Source organism: Trichechus manatus, unplaced genomic scaffold (genome assembly GCF_000243295.1).
Source record: "Trichechus manatus latirostris isolate Lorelei unplaced genomic scaffold, TriManLat1.0 scaffold00212, whole genome shotgun sequence".
NCBI lineage: Eukaryota > Metazoa > Chordata > Mammalia > Sirenia > Trichechidae > Trichechus > Trichechus manatus.
In genome coordinates this window covers 2,094,991-2,115,961 of record NW_004444148.1, presented here as the reverse complement: position 1 = coordinate 2,115,961, position 20,971 = coordinate 2,094,991, and the positions used below count along the sequence as shown (strand labels likewise).

General features: G+C 40.4%; 1 protein-coding gene across 1 annotated transcript in view; it reads right to left on the bottom strand.

Annotated features, from left to right (window-relative positions):
- GHR (growth hormone receptor) overlaps positions 1–20,971 on the bottom strand; it is a 163,206-nt gene that overhangs the window by 80,720 nt on the left and 61,515 nt on the right. Inside the window, exon 2 of the mRNA XM_004388441.3 lies at positions 16,103–16,168. Within this exon, the coding sequence (XP_004388498.1) occupies positions 16,103–16,168 (66 nt within the window). The remainder of the gene's footprint in view (positions 1–16,102; positions 16,169–20,971) is intronic.

Genomic DNA, 20,971 nt, shown 5'->3' with positions numbered 1-20,971 from the left:
AAACCCTATGGGGTAGTTCTACTCTGTCCTATAAGGTCACTATGAGTCAGAATCAACTCGATGGCAACGGGTTTTTTTTTTTTTTTTTTTTTTTTGTGAATGATTGTGCTGCCTATAATGCTTTCCACCTCCAAGCTGACCTGGGAGAGGGGAGCAGGGGTGAGTGGGGACAAAGCAGGTGGAATGGCATGGGCAAAGGCAGGGGTGGCCACATCTCAAATGTTCTCTGTAGGCTTGTAAATGGCAAGCTTTAAAGCTATGGCTTCAAGAGCAAGTACTAGATGGTAGAAACAAGCAAAAGCCTGCTTTTAGGAAACAGCAACTAACTGGTTCATTCATTTTCTTTCTTTTTCTGGTTTGTGCCAACAATAAAAAGCCTATTAGATATCTTTCCTTTATTTTTTGTTTTAGGAGTGGTGAGAGACTAACCCAAAAGGCAATGCAAATAATCCATTGCCACATAGTCTTGGAATCTCTATTGAGACACAGCAGTGTTTAGTATAATGAGATTTCAGTTCTAGGAAATCGCTTGCACCAACATTAGACCATAGCAGAGCTCATGTGCAAGCAAACACTATCACGCTAGATAACAACAGCAATAAGATCTTCAGCTCAAGTTGAGTTCAACTGTGATCTAGCGTCACAGCATTAAATTCTAGCTAGGTCACTCATTGTTCCTCACCACTTGAAAACAAGTCTGTCTTTCAACATCAGCTCTTCGGGACCGCACCAGCACAACTCATCCAATGTCTAATTAGCTAGAACTCAAACATTTTCTGGTCTTCCCACAACAATTTTCTAAACTACTGTGTTCATACAAGGGCCTTCCCCACTTTTCAGAGATAGAACTCTTGTCACCAGTAAGGCTAATTTCGTGGGTTCCATCGGGAATCTGAATTATGTTCATTTGAGGATGTGAGTGGAGACCATTTGTTCATGAGGGTTTACTCTTTTTTATTATGGAATTTGCAAATATACACAAAAGTAGAGAGTAGGTGGTACAGACAGTTTGCGTTCGACTACTAACCTAAAGGTTGATGGTTCGAACCCTCCCAGCAGCACCATGGAAGAAAGGCCTGACAATCTGCTTCCATTAAGATTATAGTCAAGAAAACCCTATGGAGCAGTTCTACTCTGTAACACATGGGTCCTTATGATTCGGAATCAACGGCAACCAACAACAGAAACAAGAAGGGTTGTTTGCCTGCCTATATTGACATCCTACTAGGATTTTTTCAATACCCATCTGTCAGTGTATCTTATTGTGGTAGCTTGGTGTTGCTATGATGCTGGAAGATATGCCACCTGTATTTCAAATACCAGCACAGTAAACAAGGTGGACAGGTTTCGGCAGAGCTTCCAGATTAAGACAGAGTAGAAGAAAGGCCTGGAGATCTACTTCTGCAAATTAGCCAATAAAAACCCTATGGATCACAACAGAATATTGTCTGCTATAGGGTTGGAGAATGAGCCCTCTAGGTTGGAAGGCGCTCAAAATACACAGTGGCCACAACAATAGACTCAAACATACCAATGATTGTGAAGATGGCTCAGAATCGGGTGACATTTTGTTCTGTTGTACATGGGGTCACTATGAGTCAGAGCCACACTGACAGCAACTAATGTCAAGTAGGATTTTAGGCTCCTGCTGTGGTTCTGGACTCACGAACAAAGCCTTCTGCCATTCATATCCAGGTATCTTTTTCAGAGAAAGTAGCCCCAAAGAAAATATTTTTTGGTCATCCCTTAAAAGGTGCATATTACAGGTAGTGATGGTCAAGATCGTGTTAGTGGAAGGAGATAACTATGGACTTAAAGAGGAGAGAGAAAAATCTGTTTTTTTTTTCCCCTTCTTCAAATTAATCACAGAGATTTTACTTGAAGGGAATGCTTATTTTGCAGCCTAAACAAGGCTAAGCTTCCTTTCTTTTGGTAATGTGGGAAATCTTGGTCTTTTAGGAATTCTAATTCTTCTAATCCACATCTGTTATGGATTCAATTGTGTCTTCCAAAAATGTCTGTCAACCACACAACCAGTATCATGTGGTTCACCATTTTGTAATCTGATGTGATTATTTTACGTGTTGTAAATCCTAACCTCTATGATGTTAATGAGGCAGGATTAGAGGCAGTTATGTTAATGAAGCAGGACTCAATCTACAGGATTAGGTTGTATTTTAAGTCATTTTCGTTTGAGATATAAAAGAAGAGAATCAAACAGAGAGGAGATGGGACCTCATGCCACCAAGATAACAGTGCCGGGAGCAGAGCATGTCCTTTGGACCCAAGGTCCTGTGCTGAGAAGCTCCTAGACCAGGGAAAACCCTCCCCTGGAGCTGACGCCCTGAATTCGGACTTGTAGTCTCCTAGACTGTGACAGAATAAACTTTTGTTCGTTAAAGCCATCCACTTGTGGCATTTCTTTTATAGAAGCACTAAATAAGACAACATCTAATTTTTCTGGACTCTATTTCCTTCTGTACATGAGCTGCCTCACAAGTTTGCTGCTTTCATTCCCATATTCCATTAATCTGCAAACTATTTATTTCTTTTCCTAACTATTCTGTTTTCAGCAGCTTAGTTTCCCTAGGTATCTTTTTTGATACACTTCTTTACTCTGAATCTTTTGTTTTCTCCAGAAGGAGCCAAGGATGTTCCTCTAGTCTTGTAAACATCTGACCACTAATAAATAAGGCACCCATTCTTATAAACACCTTGGCAAGGAAAGGTTTGTAGGATAGGAAGGAGCTACTCTGCTTCCCTGGGTTGACAGCTTCTCACATTGGGGCTGTCTACACCCTAGGAATGGGGGTAGCGGTGGTTCAGTGGTAGAATTCTAGCCTTCCATGTGGGAGACCTAGGTTCGATTCCAAGCCAATGCACCCAGCCAATGTTTGATTGTGTCAGTGGAGGCTTGTGTGTTGCTGAACAGGTTTCAGTGGAACTTCCATACTAAAACAGACTAGGAAGAAAGGCCTGGTGAGCTACTTTCAAAAATCAGCCAATGAAAACTCTATGGATCACACTGATCTGCTCCTCCACAACTACCATGGGGATGATGCAGGGCCAGGCGGCGTTTGTTCTGTTGGGGTTGTCATGAGTCGGACGTCGACTCCACAGCAGCTAACAACAACAACATACCCTAGGAGGTTACTTACTTACAATTTAAACTGAAATTATTCAGTCAAAAATCTAAATTTGGGGGATGGTACCAAAGACAGATTTTACCAAATTCAAATTTTTGCCCCAGCTGGCCCTTCACCCGAAAAAGACAGGGATGTGGGGTGAAGAGGTGGGAAGCGTAAGAGGGTAGGGCTAATGAGGAAGGGAAGAGATGGAGTGGAAAACATTCTGTCTCCTTATGTTCCATAGAGCTCCTGATCCATCCCTTGGAGGCAGCCACAGTTCACCTGCAGCACAAGCCAAAGGCTGCCAGGGGCTAGTTAATATATTATTTGTTACTGTTGTTAAAATTGATCCAGGAAGTCTCCTTTTAGCTGAATTTCTGAAGCAAAAATACATTGTAAATTGAGGACTCTAGGGGCTTATAAATGTACACATATAAAAGAATCCTACCAATAAAACAGTACATGATTATTGCCAAATGTCTCCCAGGTAGCAAACATCATAAGAGCTCACTGAACTTTGTACTGAGCTTATTCCAGGAAGAGGTAAAGCGGCCCTACAGCCTTGGGAAAGTAGGAAATGTCTGTTTTTATGATCTCCTCAGCATCATCTCTTCTATCCTGAAGACCATCTTTGTCAGGTGAAAGAACAACATTGTTTGAAGTGGCAAGCACTGTGATAAACATTCTAACTAATCTTGCTTCAGGGCAGGCCTGAGGCAAGACTATGATGTAATGAAGCCAGCCCCCAGGCCCATGCCCTTTCTCCCTCTTCCAGCACCATCTCTTGGTTTGGGTGCCTGTCTTTCTTAGCCTGGTGCCATATATGGCCATCTGCAGCTTGGCACGCCTCTCAGTCCTCCCCTTCAAGTGTTCTCTGCTTCTCTACCTGTAACAGGTTAATCTAAGCTCACAGTCCAGACAACAGTGCTAATGGCAGAACATGAAAGCAGGGCTTCTCAAACTGGGGCCCTCCTAGACTACAAAATTAAGGTTTGCATTTTTGGTAGAGATAACTGACAATATTCACAACATTAAAATTTTATTGTTTAAATCAGTCTTTGTCAAACTAGGCTATTCAGGCATTCTCAGGGGTCTGTGAGAATTTTATTTCCTTCAAAAATATACTACTTAAATATGAGATACACTATACTATATTCAGGGTCCTTTCTATCCTTCCAGAAAATATACATGGACTTAAATAGGGGCTAACTTTTTGGTAAGCCTGTGACCCAGACTACTACTACATTTTCAGGAACTTTTCTACGTAACCACCTCTATCCCTGACAGCGACCCTTTGAGATAGTTGTGATATCCCTATGTATAGATGGATAAATCGAAGCTCATGCATATTAACAGTAAGCTGTGTGCAAACATAGAGGGCAATCCATGGTCTCCAGCTCCCTAAGCCCCAAAGTCCTCATCACACTGCCTGTGGCACCAACAGAAACCAACAAAAGAGGCTGCCACAACCACTCCTGTCTGATAAGAACAAATACCTCCAACACTTTTGCAGGAACTTCTTGTCTGCTTCTCTCCACAAGGAAAAAGGCAGAAGAGGAAATGTATCCTCTCTCAGATTTGAGGAAACAACATGTTACTCATCTGTGTTAGTCTTAGTGTTGGGGGAAAAATGCCAACCTCAGACACCATGAAATCTATACTAACGCTTCTCCCTCCGCTTCCCTTCTCTATTCTTTCTCTGGTAATTCCTGGAACTCAGTATGATATTCATTTAACAGATATTATTCAGCTTTTATTTTGTGCAAGGTCCTGGCTAAGTCATGAGGAAGGGAGCAGGGTATACAAAGGTGAGGAGGACTCAGTCCCTGCACTCAGAGAACTTAGGGTCTGCAAGGGGAGATACCACGTGTGTGTGGTTCAGTGTAAAGGAAGCACAAATTAAAAGGGTTCCAGAACTCAGAGAAGGAAGTGCTTTAGTATCCAGGTGTTTCTCCACTCTCTGAGGACTCATGTGGGGCTTGCCTGGTAGAAGCTTCGTGATGGCAGGTGCACAAAGCCATATGTGCTAACATCACAGACTACAGGTGGGCTCTCCTGCAAATATCTGCTTTCACAAGAATCCAAATTTGGTTTGAAGATTCTATTTATTGAGGAATATTAAGAAAGAAAAAAGAAGAGTTAACGGCTGCTTTTCCATGACACATGAAAAATCAAAAGACAACCAACAGCAGTAAAGACATGACTGTACTTGAGAATATCTCAAGCACTCATGAATGGCCTCTGAAAACACATCTATCAGGATGCTACGAGGCTTCAGGTTTATGATTGTTTTGCAATGCACAACTTCCTAATAGCAGAACCTTCTTTCTTTACTCTTCAGCCTGAGTTTCAGTGACAGCAGTCAGTTTGTGAAAGAGCTACAAACTGCAAAGTCAAGTTTGTTCTCGAACTGGAGCCGAGTGTTCCACTGACCGTAACTCTTCATAAACTAAATATTGGAATAACGTTGACACTGTCTCAGACAGTCCGGTTGCAAATAATTGTCCATTATATCAATCAGCAAGAATTTACACATGTTCAGCTTTCATGTGATGAGGTGTCTTTAATAATAAAGAATGTACATGCCCACATGAATTGGCAAATACAGTTAACCCTTACTTTACAATATAGTGTATTTTGAAAAGGTCCCTGGGTGGTACAGTTTAGTCTCAGCTGCTAACCAAAAGGTTGGCAGTTCGAATCCACTCAGCAGGTCTATGGAAGAAAGGCATGGCAATCCGTTTCTGTAAAGACCATAGCCAAGAAAACCCTACTCTATAATACATAGGATCACCATGAATCACAATCGACTTATTGGCAATGAGTTTGGTTTTTTTGGTTTTGATGTTTCAAAAGAGTTGAATATGAAGTAAACTAATAAAATGAATCTATAGTCTCATTACTGTCAGTTACTAAATTGAAGATAAATTGTTGCAGGAGACTAAAAGACAGTGACCAGTACATGAGTAGTTTGATAAAGGAGCCCTGGTGGCACAGTGGTTAATCATTAGGCTGCTAACCAAAAAGTTGGCAGTTTGAATCCACCAGCCACTCCTTGGAAACCCTATGGGGCAGTTCTACTCTGTCCTATAGGGTTGCTATGAGTCAGAATTGGCTTGACGGCAATGGGTTTTTGGGTTAGTTTGACAAAATATTACCAAAATAATCAATTTTCCGCTTAAATTCGGGGTTGGCATACTTTTTCTTAAAGGACCAGATAGTAAATATTTAAGGCTTGTGGATGATATAGTTAATGTCTGCCATAGTTTATTCCACTCTGCCATTGCACCCTGAAAGTACAATCTGTAAATAAATGGGCATGTCTGTGTTGCAATAAAATTTACAAAGACAGTCAGCAGGCCTGAGAGCCATAGTTTGTCAACCTCTGAAACTCTGGTGGCGTAGTGGTTAAGAGCTATGGCTGCTAACAAAAAGGTTGGCAGTTCAAAGCTGCTCCTTGGAAACCATATGGGGCAGTTCTACTCTAACCTATAGGATCACAATGAATTGGAATCGACTTGACAGCAATAGGTTTTGGTTTTAACTTAAAAAAAAAAGAAGTAGTTTATTTTGTACCACATATTGTGAATTATGTGCATATCATATTTTTAAAAGTCCTTTGAAAGTTGTATAACCTCTTTTTAAGTGGTAAGTTCTTTATAGAGTAAATAATCACCCTTTGAGTTATTTTGTGGCTTAAATATATATTATCTCATATTGTATATGTTTGTCACGAAGAACATTATTACTTGAAATATTGTTTCAATTATTTGATAAAGCCATACATGTTTTTATAACTGTTATGTGTAACTTGCTTTCTCAGTGTACAGGTTCATTTGTTTTAAGCCAGGGCATCCTATATAGTGAGCTCAAGTTTCTTCTCTAAGTGCAAAAATGTACATTAGCTGAAAAACTTGTTCATCACAAGTAGGAGCTGATGTGAACAAAGGGCATTTTGAAGTAATTCAAGTATCCACTCCCATGAGAGGCTCCTGTATGCAGAAGCTGGACCTTCTTGAGAGCAGCGGTTATAGAGTTGGTTTGGAAGCTGTAGAACTCAGCAGCAAATCAGAGGGTTCCAGTTAGAAGAACTCAAAGGCCACAACAAAACTCTGGGATTCTTTAACTTTCTAGAGTCATGAAAATGTGTTTACCATCCACTGAGGTCACTCGGGGTGAGAGAATGTTTATTTTGGGTTTCATCCTTACAAAATGCATGTTATACTTTGGGAGAGAAACCATGCTAGGAATCAGTATAGAGAGCATACAGAAGCACACTGGAATTTTTCTGGAGATGCTTAATCATCTTTCTCAGGCTTCTTTTTCTTTTCTTCTTTTTATTTACTCACTTCTAAGTTCAACTCTTTTAGAGGTCTATGCCTCCATGGTTAAACTCTTGGCTGCTAACCTAAAGGTTGGTGGTTTGTACCCAGCCAGTGGCTCCGTGGAAGAAAGACCTGGTGATCTGTTCCTGTAATGGTAACAGCCTAGAAAACCCTATGAGGCAGTTCTACTCTGTCACATGGGGTCACTGTAAGTCAGAATTAACCCAATGACACACAAAAACAATAACAACTTGCCCACAAACTGATTTCTAATTGTTTTGGTTCCAAAATAAATAGAAGACTTTGATATATGGTCTCAACCAGAATGCGCCTGCAGGTACTTGAGGAGGCTGACCCTGAGCTGTGGGCTCATTCCCCGCTCCAGAGGCTTTGTTAACACTGGCCTAAGCATATGCACAGAGAAGGAAAGGTCTCTTGCAAATGGAGTGGCAAATACCTGCTTATCACTGATAAGTAGGCTCAGCAAGTTGCTGGAAGTTGAAGGAGGATAAAAAAAGTTAAGATCTAATCCTTATGTTCCAAAAAATCCTTACCTTCCAACAATTACACGTGAAAGCCAACGCAGTGTATCATAAGAAACTAACAAGCGTGAAACAAATGGCAGTCATTATCTGGGTGTTCAGGCTGGGGAAAAGTCACTGCAAAGTCCATATTCTGAGATAAGTGAACAATGCCATTTGAGTTATCCATATACATGCATTCTCTATACTTTAGGATGCTCATCTAGGGACAGACAGAAAGTAGTGCACTGACAATATCTTCTTTATTCTCTGAGTTGGTTTGTTAATAGACTTAGGTAAGTTGCTTTCTCCTTACTTCCATTAAAGGGGTCACAATAATCTGTATTTACTTACTGAATCATTTACAGAATCACTTATAAACAAGTAGACTGTCAAGAACTCAACGTCAGCTACAGTGTCAGAACTCGATGTCAGCGCTGCTCTCTAATGTGTGCCCGTGGCTTGAATTCTTTGTAACAAATAAAGGCTGCACATCCTCTCTAAGACAACACCTTCAAGAACACACTTCCCTTAAGGGTATATTTTAGCTTTGTTGTCAGCTAATAAGCCCTTAAGGCTGAAAGCACATGATGAAAAAGAATGCTTAAGCTGAGAGGCTCATCTGGCTCTTATGGGGCAGTGATGGGCCATTGGCAGGAATGGGGCCACGATTCTCTGGGCTGCTAAAGTGCCAACAGGATGCCATGACGACGACACAGAAATGTCGTGTGATGTAATCTAAGACTAGACATCAGATTCATGACCTGAAGTTAAGGTTTTGTGGAAGGCTTTTGAGAAAGACTAAGTATTTATACTAAGCAATGGACAAAAGAAATTTCTCCTCCTTTCATAAATGACTGCTGAACGGCACGGTGGTACTCTCTTTGGTAGCAGAAGAGTAACTAAGACAATGAGGACAATCTGGCTCCTATTTTTTGTTTTTTATTTATTTTTGCAAAATTCACTCCAACAACTATTCATTAAGTACCCATCATGTGCCAGGCACTTACTAAGTACTATGGCACACGATGACATCTAAGATACAGCCCCTACCCTTAAGAAAAGTGGAGTCTATTAAGGGGGAAGAGAAAGCACACAAAAGTCTACTTTAGGTTGAACTAAATGACATAATGATTTTATGGACCAAAATAGAGTTGAGTATGGGCAATTTCATATAATTCAACCTAATACGTATCAGGATAACATAAGAGCCATGAGAAAATATAATAGCCACCATGTAAGCTTACCATGTGGCCAGTTGCCATTCTAACTACTTTTCATATATCAATACTTGCAATTCTTACGACAACCTTGTGAGGCAGGTACTACTAGCATCTTTACTTTAGAGATAAGAAAGCCAAGGTGCAGAGATTATGAAATTTAGGTAAGATCACACAGGTCGTAAGCAGTAGAAGTGGGATTTATACCAAAGTAGTCTGGCTCCAGAGGATGACTTCTTAAATGGCTATGCTATGCTATCTCTCCTTGAGAGGGAGAAAGAAAGAGCTACAGAGATTCCAAGGAGGAAGCACTCATCTTCTTGGGGGAACTGGGAGAAGTCTTGTGGATGAAGAGATATTTGAAATATGTCTTAAAGGGCAAAAATTCATGACGGATTGTTTCAGACTCAGAGGTAAGAGGGAATTTCTGGGGAAAGGGCCAACATGGATGGATGTAATGAAGTACGAACGCATGGAACACAAATACGGAGGGAGGAAGTATAGGACACTAGCAAGGTAAGGCTGGAAAAGGCAGTAGGATTCATGTGGTGGAATTCTTTGAATTCCAGAGAGGTAAGTTAATTTGTAATTTAGAAAACAATGGGATGCTACTAAAGATAATTGAGTAGAGCAATTACTGGATGGAAGGTAGCCAGAAAGAATTAATCTTGAAGTAGAATGTAGGGTAGCTTGGAATAGGGAAGAACTAGGAAATAAGGAAGAAAATTTACGAGGTTAGCACAAAAGTCCAGCTAAGAATGTATGATAAAGTTTTGAACAAGCAAGGTGAAGTTTGCTATGTTAATAGTTTTTGTCTCATAAATGTGTTTTTATTGAAAAGTGAAAGGAACTTACAATTGTGAGAGATTTTCATGGGCTCCTAAAACTTTAAGAAATTTATTTTCTGTGCCTATCTAATATAATATATTTTTTGGAATCCTTTCCAAACTTAACTCTGACCTCAGTCATTGATCTCCCAAGCGTGGGTCAGTTTGTTGTACCGTGGGGGCTTGTGTGTTGCTGTGATGCTGGAAGCTATGCCACCGGTATTCAAATACCAGCAGAGTCACTCATGGCAGATAGGTTTCAGCTGAGCTTCCAGACTAAGGCAGACTAAGAAGAAGGATCTGGTGGTCTACTGCTAAAAAGAATTAGCCAGTGAAAACCTTATGAATAGTAGCAGAATATTGTCTGATATAGTGCCAGAAGATGAGCCCCTCAGGTTGGAAGGCATTCAAAAGATGACTGGAGAAAAGCTGCCTCTTCAAAGCAGAGTCAACCTTAATGACGTGGATGGAGTCAAGCTTTTGGGACCTTCAGTTGCTGATGTGGCACGACTCAAAACGAGAAAAAACAGCTGCAAACATCCATTAATAATCGGAACGTGGAATGTACAAAGTATGAATCTAGGAAAATTGGAAATCATAAAAAATGAAATAGAACACATAAACAAGGACATCCTAGGCATTAGTGAGCTAAAGTGGACTGGTATTGGCCATTTTGAATTGGACACTCATATGGTCTACTATGCTGGAATGACAACTTGAAGAGGAATGGTATTGCATTCATTGTCAAAAAGAACATTTCAAGATCTATCTTGAAGTACAACGTAAAATGGGCTCAAGCATAACAATGATTATTAGGATCAGGCAGGACCCAGGAGTGCATCGTTCTGTCTTACGCAGGGTTGTTATGATTCGGAACTGAGTTGATGGCTTCTAACAACAATATGTATATTTAATGAAGTCTCATCTGTTTGGCCAAAATGATAATCAAATCCTCGGTCAATAGTAAAACCATAGTATCAATTATGACAGAGAAATAAAATTATTGGTAAAAGGCGAAGAACGAACCAGGAACCCTAGCTGAGGTGTCTACCTTATTCAGGGACACTAAAAATTTTTACTTTCTTTTAGAAAATTCTAATCATCCTCATCATTTTCCCCAGCAACTAAGAGAAGTTTCCTTTTTGGTAAGTTTGTACCATTACTTCCTTAAAGTATAACAAAGATATCTGTATATCTCTGTAAACTGTAAACTCCCTTAACATTCCTCTTATCCTAAGTGTGTGTGTGTGTGTGTGTGTGTTTTGCATTTATGATTTATTGACCACTGCTATGATGCCTTTATAGAACATTAAGATCCTAGAGGGCAGAAATGTATTACCTTTTAATGATTAATTTTTAGTGTGCGTAAGACAGTATAATCGTTGCTGTTGTTAGGTGCCATCGAGTTGGTTCCAACTCATAGAGACTCTGTATAACAGAAGGAAATACTGCTTGGTCCTGTGCCATCTTCACAATCCTTGTTATGCTTGAGCCCATTGTTGCAGTCACTGTATCAATCCATCTCACTGAAGGTCTTCTTCTTCTTCACTTACTTTCTATTCTACCAAGCATCATGACCTTCTCCAGGGACTGGTCCCTCCTGATAACATGTCCAAAGTACGTGAGATGAAGTCTCACCATCCTCGCTTCCAGGGAGCATTTCGGCTGTACTTCTTCCAAGACAGATTTGTTCATTCTTCTGGCAGTCTATGGTATATTAAATATTCTTTGCCAACACCATAACTCAAAGGCATCAATTCTTCTTGGGTCTCCCTTATTCATTGTCCAGCTTTCACACGCATATGAGGCGATTGAAAACACCATGGCTTGGGTCAGGTTCTCCTAAGTCCTTAAAGTGACATCTTTGCTTTTTAACACTTTAAAGAAGTCTTTTGCAGAGTATTGTTAATAATGTCCGTTTGTCACCCTGTAGTAGCTTGTGTGTTGCTGTGATGCTGGAAGGTTTGCCACTGGTATTTCAAATACCAGCAGGGTCGCCTTTGGTGGACAGGTTTCATCAGAGCTTCCAGACTAGGAGAGACTAGGAAAAGGGACCTGGCGGTCTACTTCTGAAAAAATTGATCAGTGATAACCTTATGAAAAAAAAAGGTATGCTAATGACTTGACAACTAGTCAAATAATTAAACAATTAGTATAATTAATAATGTATAATTATTTAATTATTTGACTGTGCCAAGTCATTAGCATACCTTTTTTTTAAAAATAATGTTTTATTGTGTTTTTGGTGAAAGTTTACATAGCAAATTAAGTTCCCACTTAACAATTTCTATACAAATTGTTTGGCGGCATTGGTTACATTTTTTATAATGTGTCAGAATTCTCATTTCCATTCTGGTTGTTCAGTTTCAAGCAACCTTATTTCCCTGTCCCCTGTAAAACAGCACAGTACTCACGGGTGATATTCTTTATTTTATAAGCCAATGTGTTATTTAGCTATGTAAGTGTGTTTCTGGTCAGTGCATATCCCTTTTCTACTTCTGCTGTATCATGTCCTTTGCCTGTAATAAAGCTGCTCTGTGAGTGTAAACCATTTGAGTCCTATGAGTCTTTTCAGCAACTGAACACTTAAGGTGTTTAACGTATAATTAATTCAGGTGGGGAGATCTGATCCTCCATGAACGGCCCCAGCTAGTCAAGAGACTTCATGATAAGAAGTGGTATTGGCGGGAGTTGCTAAGTGTGGAAAGGGATTGGTAACCAGGGAGCTATTAAGGTTAAGCAGTTGCCATCAAGTTGACTCAGACTCACGGTGACCCCATGTATGTCACAGTAGAATTGTGCTCCATAGGGTTTTTAATGGCTTATTTTTTAGACGTAGATCACCAGGCCTTTCTTCTAAGGCACCTCTGAGTAGACTGGATTTTCTAACCTTTTGATTAACGGCCAAACACATTAACCATTTGCACCACCCAGGGACTCCCATTAAGGATACTTTCATTTAAGTACTTTTTTTTCAATGTCATTTATTACTTATTGTGTTCAAGGTATCATTTTAAGTACTCTGAGTTATACAGCTTTGAATAACATATAGCTGTTTATAATCCAGATGGGGAAAGAAGAAGATATATGTAAAAAACCATACTCCAAAGCAACATTTAATATATTCTTTAAGTGTGGTATGAAATATCAGGACCTCTCTCACAGACAAGCATAGAGAAGGAAAGAATTGCTTCAGGTCAAGGGTATCAGTGTTTTGGCTGAAGCGTAAAGCACAGGCAGAATTTATATTGACAGAATACAGGGTGGAGTGGGAGGAGGATATTTTTGGAAGATGGGAAAGCACAGTGTGCCTTGGGAATAGTCAGAAGTCTAGACTATCTGGGATGAGATGACGAATGGTGGTTTTTAGTGCTTTGAGAAAGGCTTGGAGTTTAAAATTTAGGTAGTAAGGAGAGCCTGAAGATATTTAATGGTATTTAGAGCATAAAAGTGATATGTTGTTTTCTTAAAAAATTACTATTGGCAGAGGAAATAGATCCAAAGTAGGAGAGATAGGGCAGGGGGTGGAAGGAGAGAGGCGAGAGACAGCTACTAAACAGTGATAGCAATAGCGCAAGTATCAAGTAAAGGTGGCCTGAAGAAGGGTGGTCGCATTTATTTTACTTATGTTTGGTCGATTCTGTCTAGGACTGGCCCTGAGACGGTTTTTATTTTATTTTCCTTCCATGAGATTTGCTTTGAATCTGAGAATTTAGAAAAGTGCACATAGGAAATGTGTATCTTCGGGACATCTCATGTTGTATGCAAGCTTTCCCTGTACAATTATCTCCTTAGGGAGGATGGGAACTCCTTGGTATCGGGACACTATCTCACTCATTTCTTTCTCCTCAAGGGCACAGAGCTCAGTGTTGGGTGCACCACAGAGTGAAATATTTGTGACCCAGTGATGGCATACCCAGTGACAAAGTGAGGTAGTGTGAGCACTCAAGTCTGTCAGATTTGAATGAGATGCTTGTGATGATAAAGGCTGCCATGGTTTTGTCAAAGCATGTTCACTGTTGGTAGGTGCCAACTGAGACAGACATACCCATTTACGTGGGTTACTTTATTCAATCAATCCTGGGTCACAGGACAGGTAATTTTTAAGAAGAATAAGCTGGAAGGCTGGAATTCTTCCTTTGGAGAGGCCAGTGTCTGTGTGAGGAATGATGATTAGCTAGTATTCTTATCATAAAGACAGGAAATCAACACATGTCAAGTGACTGGTAGGAGGTTGTTATATATCAGCCAAACCTAGAGGCTCCTAGGATCCTGTTAGGGATTGAATTGTGTCCCCCCAAATATATGTTGGAATCCAACCACTATACTTGTGAATGTAATGTAATGTAATTACTTCCCATAATGCAATCTAATGTAATCAGTCCATCAGTTGAGGTCATACCAGTGTAGGGTGGATCCTAAACCTAGTCAATTCTAAGTTATAAAAAGAGCAGATTAAACACAGATGCATGCACATACTGAGGAAGACATATGTCAAATGAGGATCACGAAGAACCACAGAATGCCTAGGGCTACTGATAAAGAAGGAATCAACAAGGCCGAGATCCAGATTTGGACTTTTAGCCTCCAGAACTGTGAGAAAATAAATTTCTGTTCTTAAAAGCCACCCACTTGTGCTATTTGTGTTACAGAAGCACTAGGAAGCCAAGATAGACTCTGTGACCTGTTAATGACTATGGCTTGAAGAAATCATGTTACCACTTTAGGGGGAAGAGGAGGGCAATGTATTATCTGTGTGTGGGGGAGGGTTTCAATGTGGGATGGGGCATGCGCTATTATTAAAACATTCTTGACCGATTCCTTCTTATTTCCTTGCAGAAATTAAGAACAGGTTATATCGTCTATTGAGTGAAGGCTTTGAACTACTGGCTGGTATAACCTAAAAATAACCAAATAGCCATCCCTTTCACAATCCCTTGTGTTAACTGGGGAGCAGATTAACATGTCAGATCCTTCTAAAAGAGGAGGGTTGTAAAGGGTTTGTGGTCTGGCACAACTGACGAGTGAGTAACATTTGTTTAAAATACCACTAACCCTCCCTTTGGGCCACCTCCAAGAAAATGATGCTTAAATCTCACATTAGAAATTTACTCTGCAATTTAGTCATAAAATCCAAATTATGGTTCATGACACTAGAATTACCAACAAAAACAGCAATGGTTTACATTCAGTTAGGTAGACTGTCTTCCCTTCTTTTATCGCATAATTTGATTCTAGCACTTACTTAACTGACAAAAAATACCCATTCTTAGAACTTAATTAAATGGGTGCCTACTATGTGACCATGAGTTTTTTAAGTGATGTGGGGGACTTAGATGTAGCATAAAATGTGGGATTTGCCTTAAAGTTGAATTCATTCATACAGAGCTCACAGAATTCACTGAGTTCTATTCATGATGTTAACATATACATTAAAGTATCATGAGGTAACGCTATTATGGAGTGATGAACCGAGTCTCATAGGAACACAGAAGGTAGAACAACTATTCAGACCTAGAGGGTCTGGAGAAGGCTTCCCCATAGAGCTGATGATTAAGCTCAGTCTTGTGCATAAAGAGGAGACTGTCAAAGGACAAGAGGGACACATGTAAAGGAATCTGAAGAAGAGATAACTCATGTGAAGGAAGAATTTCAAAGCGTAAGGCAATTTGGTTGAGAGACAAGTTTAATCTTCTGCCAATGTGATCATTGGATAAAGATATACCTCAAAATAATAATGATCCTTTCAAGCAGGATTTGTAAAAAGAAGCAGGGTCCTCAATTTGATAAACTAATTGCTGATTCATATCCACAATAAATTATGCCCCCCGCTCCACATTTTTTCTCCATTTATTTGGCCTTACTTAACCTCTGAGCATAAGAAAAATAAAGAAGCAGCTTTGCAAAGGAGTTGAAAAGCAAGGCTGAAAAAAATTTACTTTTTTGCTTGCCAGTACGATTTCCATCTGTCACTCTTCCAGTTACCAACATTCCAAATAAAATAGAGAAAGGACAGTAGCTTGAATTACAGTAGAGGATGGACAATACTGCTGAAGGTAGAAAAAGGGCTGAAATTCTTACTTGTCCCTAGGCCTGGATTAACTCTTTGCAGACTCTGGGATGCTCTGCCAAGGGTAGTTAGTGCAGCTGGAACAAAAAGAGAAGAAAACTATTAGTCATCCCTGTAAAAATGATTTTATGTGAACCCATTACACTATCATTTCTAAATTAAAAAACTTGACCTGGCACCCCTTGCAATAATCCTGTTTTTTTTTTTTTAATTAAAATTGTATCTTCCTTCTTAAACCAAAACCAAACCTACTGCCGTCGGGTTGATTCCGACTCATAGAACAATAAATTATTGCAGCAAATGGAAACCTTCTGGTCTTAGCCACTTCTGGTCTCACGCCTAGATGCAGTCAGGAGCAATGAAAAAATGGCTTCCTATTATCATTTGAGTCCAAACTTAAGACTTGCTTGTGAAAACAAGGAGGAACATAAATTATTTTCTTAAAACGGTATTAAAAACCACTCAGTCAAAAAAAATTTCTCTCAGAAATAAACATGTGGGTAATCCTGGGAGTGGGGAAGAAAGGAGGGGAAGTGAAAAGTTGGACAAGAGCGATACAGAACTTTATGATGCAACATGGGCAATGAGTCATGTATTAGAAAAGCAGTTATAATTTGATTGATAATCTACAGTATTAGATTACATTAAAAACAGGAAAACTGGCAAATGATCAATGTAGTTGGCGTTCTACCTAAACTATTACACTTGGCTGTTTTGCAAGCATCTCAGCTACATAGCTGCAATTGTTATCTGGGCTTGGTGGAAAAGGGTATTTCTACAGGATTTCCCGCATCAGATCACGTTGCCGGTTGTTGTTTAGTTGATCCAGACTCATGGCGACCCGGTGTGTGTCAGAAATCAAAGGCTGATTTTTCAGAAATCAATCACCAGGCCCTTCTTCTGAGGCATCTTTGGGTGGACTTGAGCCGTCAACCTTTTGGTTAGCAGCTGAGCACGTTAACTGTTTGCACCACCCAGGAACTCCTTTCAGATCATGTTATCTCTGGGTTATTCTTAGAGGTACAGCATTTCCCAGGCCCACAAGAAACACTGAGCATTATTTCAAAGCGAGGGAAGCTGTTGATGCTTTTATTTTGGCCCTCAGTAGAAATCCTCAGATCAGCAGCAAAGTTGAGGAGAGTATCTCCAGAATGACGACTGAAATGGAGTGCAGGGGTCACAGATGGAATGCAGAGAACCCAAGCGGGGGTGCAGGGCCAAACCATGGGCTGAGAAAAGCTGGGGTAGGCCTGGCCACCTTGACTCTTCACAAGGTGCTAAGAAATCTTTCTCTGAAATGAAAAAAGGAAGAGAAAGAAAATGAAGATGCACCAGGCAGTGAGCTGACTCACTTCCATCTCCCCGGGTTTCAGAGCTGGTGAGTCCCGTCCACCTGCTCCTGAGCCACTTTTCAATGTACTTTTCCACTAACTCCTTCTAATTAGCTACCCTGGAGGAAGCAGCTGCTGGGTCTGGTGTTCATAAAGTAGAGACCAACAGATGAAGTTAAGATTCTTCCCATTAAACGCTACAGAATTCTAACCCTTGTAGGTGTTTTTCAGTCTGGGCATTATCGGTGAGCATATTTTTGCAAGTGAAGTTAGAGTTGGGGGCTTTGGTGAATTAATATTTTAAATTCTGTCTATTATTTCTGTCCACCACCCATCTGTCAGTTTTTTGTACCATGGTGGCTTGCATGTTGCTATGATGCTGGAAGCTCTGCCACTGGTATTTCAAATACCAGCAGGGTCACCCTTGGTGGACAGGTTTCAGCGGAGCTTCTAGACTAAGACAGAAGAAGCCTGGTGATCTACTTTCGAAAATTAGCTAATGAAAACTCTATGGATCGCGATGGAATATTGTCAATATAGGACTGGGCAGCATTTCATTCTGGTGCGCAGGGTGTTGCCATGAGTTGGAGACGATTCAATGGCAGCTAACAATATTATTTCTAGAAATGCTTCTTTTTCTTCTCTCTAAATTTTACTCTTACCTTCAGCAAAGCAGCTAATCTGCTCCCAAATGCAATAAAGAAGTACGACATAAAAGGAAGCAGAATACACATTTTTCTAGAGTAGATAATGTGTTACACTGGTTTTAAAGTGATAGAATGAAAATTTGCATTTTATGACAGTTCTCTCAAATCTATTCACTACTTTCATACTCTATGTCTTTATGATTACTATTATCATTTAGAAGCACCCCAACTCCTTGCTAAAAATGAGAGAACACTTTACTTTATGGCCCCCTACCCTAAGTAGAGCACTAAAACATTACTTTGCTTAAGGCTTGGTAAGTTTTTATAACTTCCAACTATGAATGGCCTGTTTCACTGACAACTATGTACTCCTTGAAAATGTTTCGATACCTCAAAGGAAGTGGAAAACTAAGGAACTCATTAGATGGCACACAAACACATGTGTTATTTTGGTCTAAATTATCTAACAAGTTTGTCTTAATTTTCAGCTTGAAATTGAAAAAACGAACGGATGACAGTTTCCAGGTCTCAGATTAGCGGTAAAGTTGAGGAGAGTTTCTTCAGAATGATGACAGAAATGGAATGCAGGGGTCAGTTACAAGATGAGAACCCAAGGAGGGGTGCAGAGCCAAATCTCATGCGGGGCAAGGCTGGGGGAAGCCTGGCCATCTTGATGCATCACAAACAAGGATTTTGCTTTCCTTACAAACCGACATCTGGTGCTTTCCCCTTTATGGTGTCCGTATTTGGTGACATTTTCATGAGGCAAGAAAGCGTTACTCAGCTAACATCCTCCACAACGTGTGATGCGTCAGTTCGTAAAAGAACAAATGGCATGATCAGGGCAAGACTACAGAGTTAAGGCCGTGCTGAGAGGGTGCCAGTTAAAAAAGCAAAGCACAATTTATGAAATCGTGCTCTCTTAGCAAACGGAGGTGTCGTGTTCCACTGGCAGTTTTAAATAGTGCCAAAGCCATGTGCCTAATGTCCAGAAGTGCTGAGCAGCGAGAAAAACAAAGAAGTGACCATAAGCAGAGAATCCTGATTCAAATAGTAATAAGAATTACTGAAGCCATTACAAACTGTGGCGTCAGTTATGACCTGTAGGGGACCCATTTATTAAGTATTCACTTAGTTAATATTTAATAGGGGTTTTAAATGCCGGGGAGAGATTGTTATTTCTCTCTCGGGCAGTTTAGTGGTCCCTACACCCGAGGGTTCCAGGTACAGCTCTTACATCCCTTGCTGTCATTGTTTATTTGCCTGGCCCAACAGGTATGCAGCGAGTTTCTTGAGACAGGTATTGCTCCTTTCATCCTTGTAACCCACTGCTAGCACGAGGTATGGCATCTAATAGATCAATGAAGTTTGCCACGTAAATGAGGTAGATGAAGATGAATTATGAATGTTTGTAAACTTTGGCTTTTAAGCCAAAAGGGAATCAAATAAAAATAGTTTATTCTCAGCAAATTGTGTCTCTCCTTGGAAATTTCAAGTTTGTTTGATGACTTTTCCTGTCTTTTTGAAATCGCATTCCAGAAATCTTCCCTATTCGGATCTCAACCTCTAAAGATCTTTCTAGGCCCATCTTTGCCTTCCTGTCTTTCCTTTCTTTCAAACTATCATCACCATCACTAAAGAGTATTCAATTTAAAGTCCCTATCTTGCTCTGCCAGCCCTTACAATCAGGTTCAAGTTCAAGCTCATTGCCTGACCTCAATGATGCCTCTGAAGGGGCTGGCTGATGGGAAAGTCAAAAAAATGTGCGTTTATATCTTGCATTTATTGTATACTTAAAACATGTCATGCACTGTACTATGCACATTTTATGGATTTTCCCATTTTATCCTTATAACCTTGGAAGTGAGTATTATTATTAGTTATAATTTATGGATGATGGAACAGAGGCATAGAGAAGTTAAGTAACTTGTCCAAGATTACCCAGCAATTAAATGGTAGAGCCTAAATTTGAACTGGAGCCAGATTCTTACTCCAAAGCCGCTGCTCTTCATTCCTGACACCACTGTTTCCCAAACTTGCCTGATCATCAGGATCTATTGTGGCATGCATTAAACATACAGATTCCAGGGACCTGTCCCACATCTACAGAATCTGAATCTCCAGGACAAAAACCAAACCCAAACCTGTTGTTGCTGAGTTGATTCCGACTCATAGCAACCCTATAGGACAGGGTAGATTCTCACTCATAGAGACCCTACAGGACAGAGTAGAACTGCCCCACATGATTTCCAAGGCTGTAATCTTTATGGAAGCAGACTGCCACATCTTTCTCCTGCAGAGTAGCTGGCGAGTTTGAACAGCTGAGGTTTTGCTAAGCAACTGAGTGCTTAGCCACTGTATCACCAGGGCACCTCTCTCCAGGACAAGGTCCTGGAAATTTGTATGTTGACTTTGTACCCTAGGCGATTTCTATGCTCGGTTTCGAAAACTCTTCACTGTACCCCACTTCCTTGCTCAATTAATTGTCTCCCTGGTTGGAGCGGCTGTATCCTCTGCAGGGCTCCGTTTCGAGTGATTCCTCACTGCATGCCCATAGCTGGTGCTCACTAGGCGACAGCAGATAAAGCCATGCTAATCAATTTATTGGAATGCTGCAGATATTCTGGAAAGTTACAATGATGGAGCCAGATTGCTGAGGCTTTGGGCAGAAAGACCCTTCAGGGGTCAGTTTGTGAGGAAGCAAGTAAGACACATGACACCCTGACAGCCAGGCCATTTCCTTTTGCCTTGCTGTTGAGTGCTATTATAGAACAGATGCTCAAGCACAATACTCTACTTGGTCATGGCTAACCCTTGGCACACACAGTCCACTGGGCCCAAGTGCAGTGACAATTCTAAGCTGGACTATCTTGTTTTTTGTGGCTTTTTGTATTAATTGAAT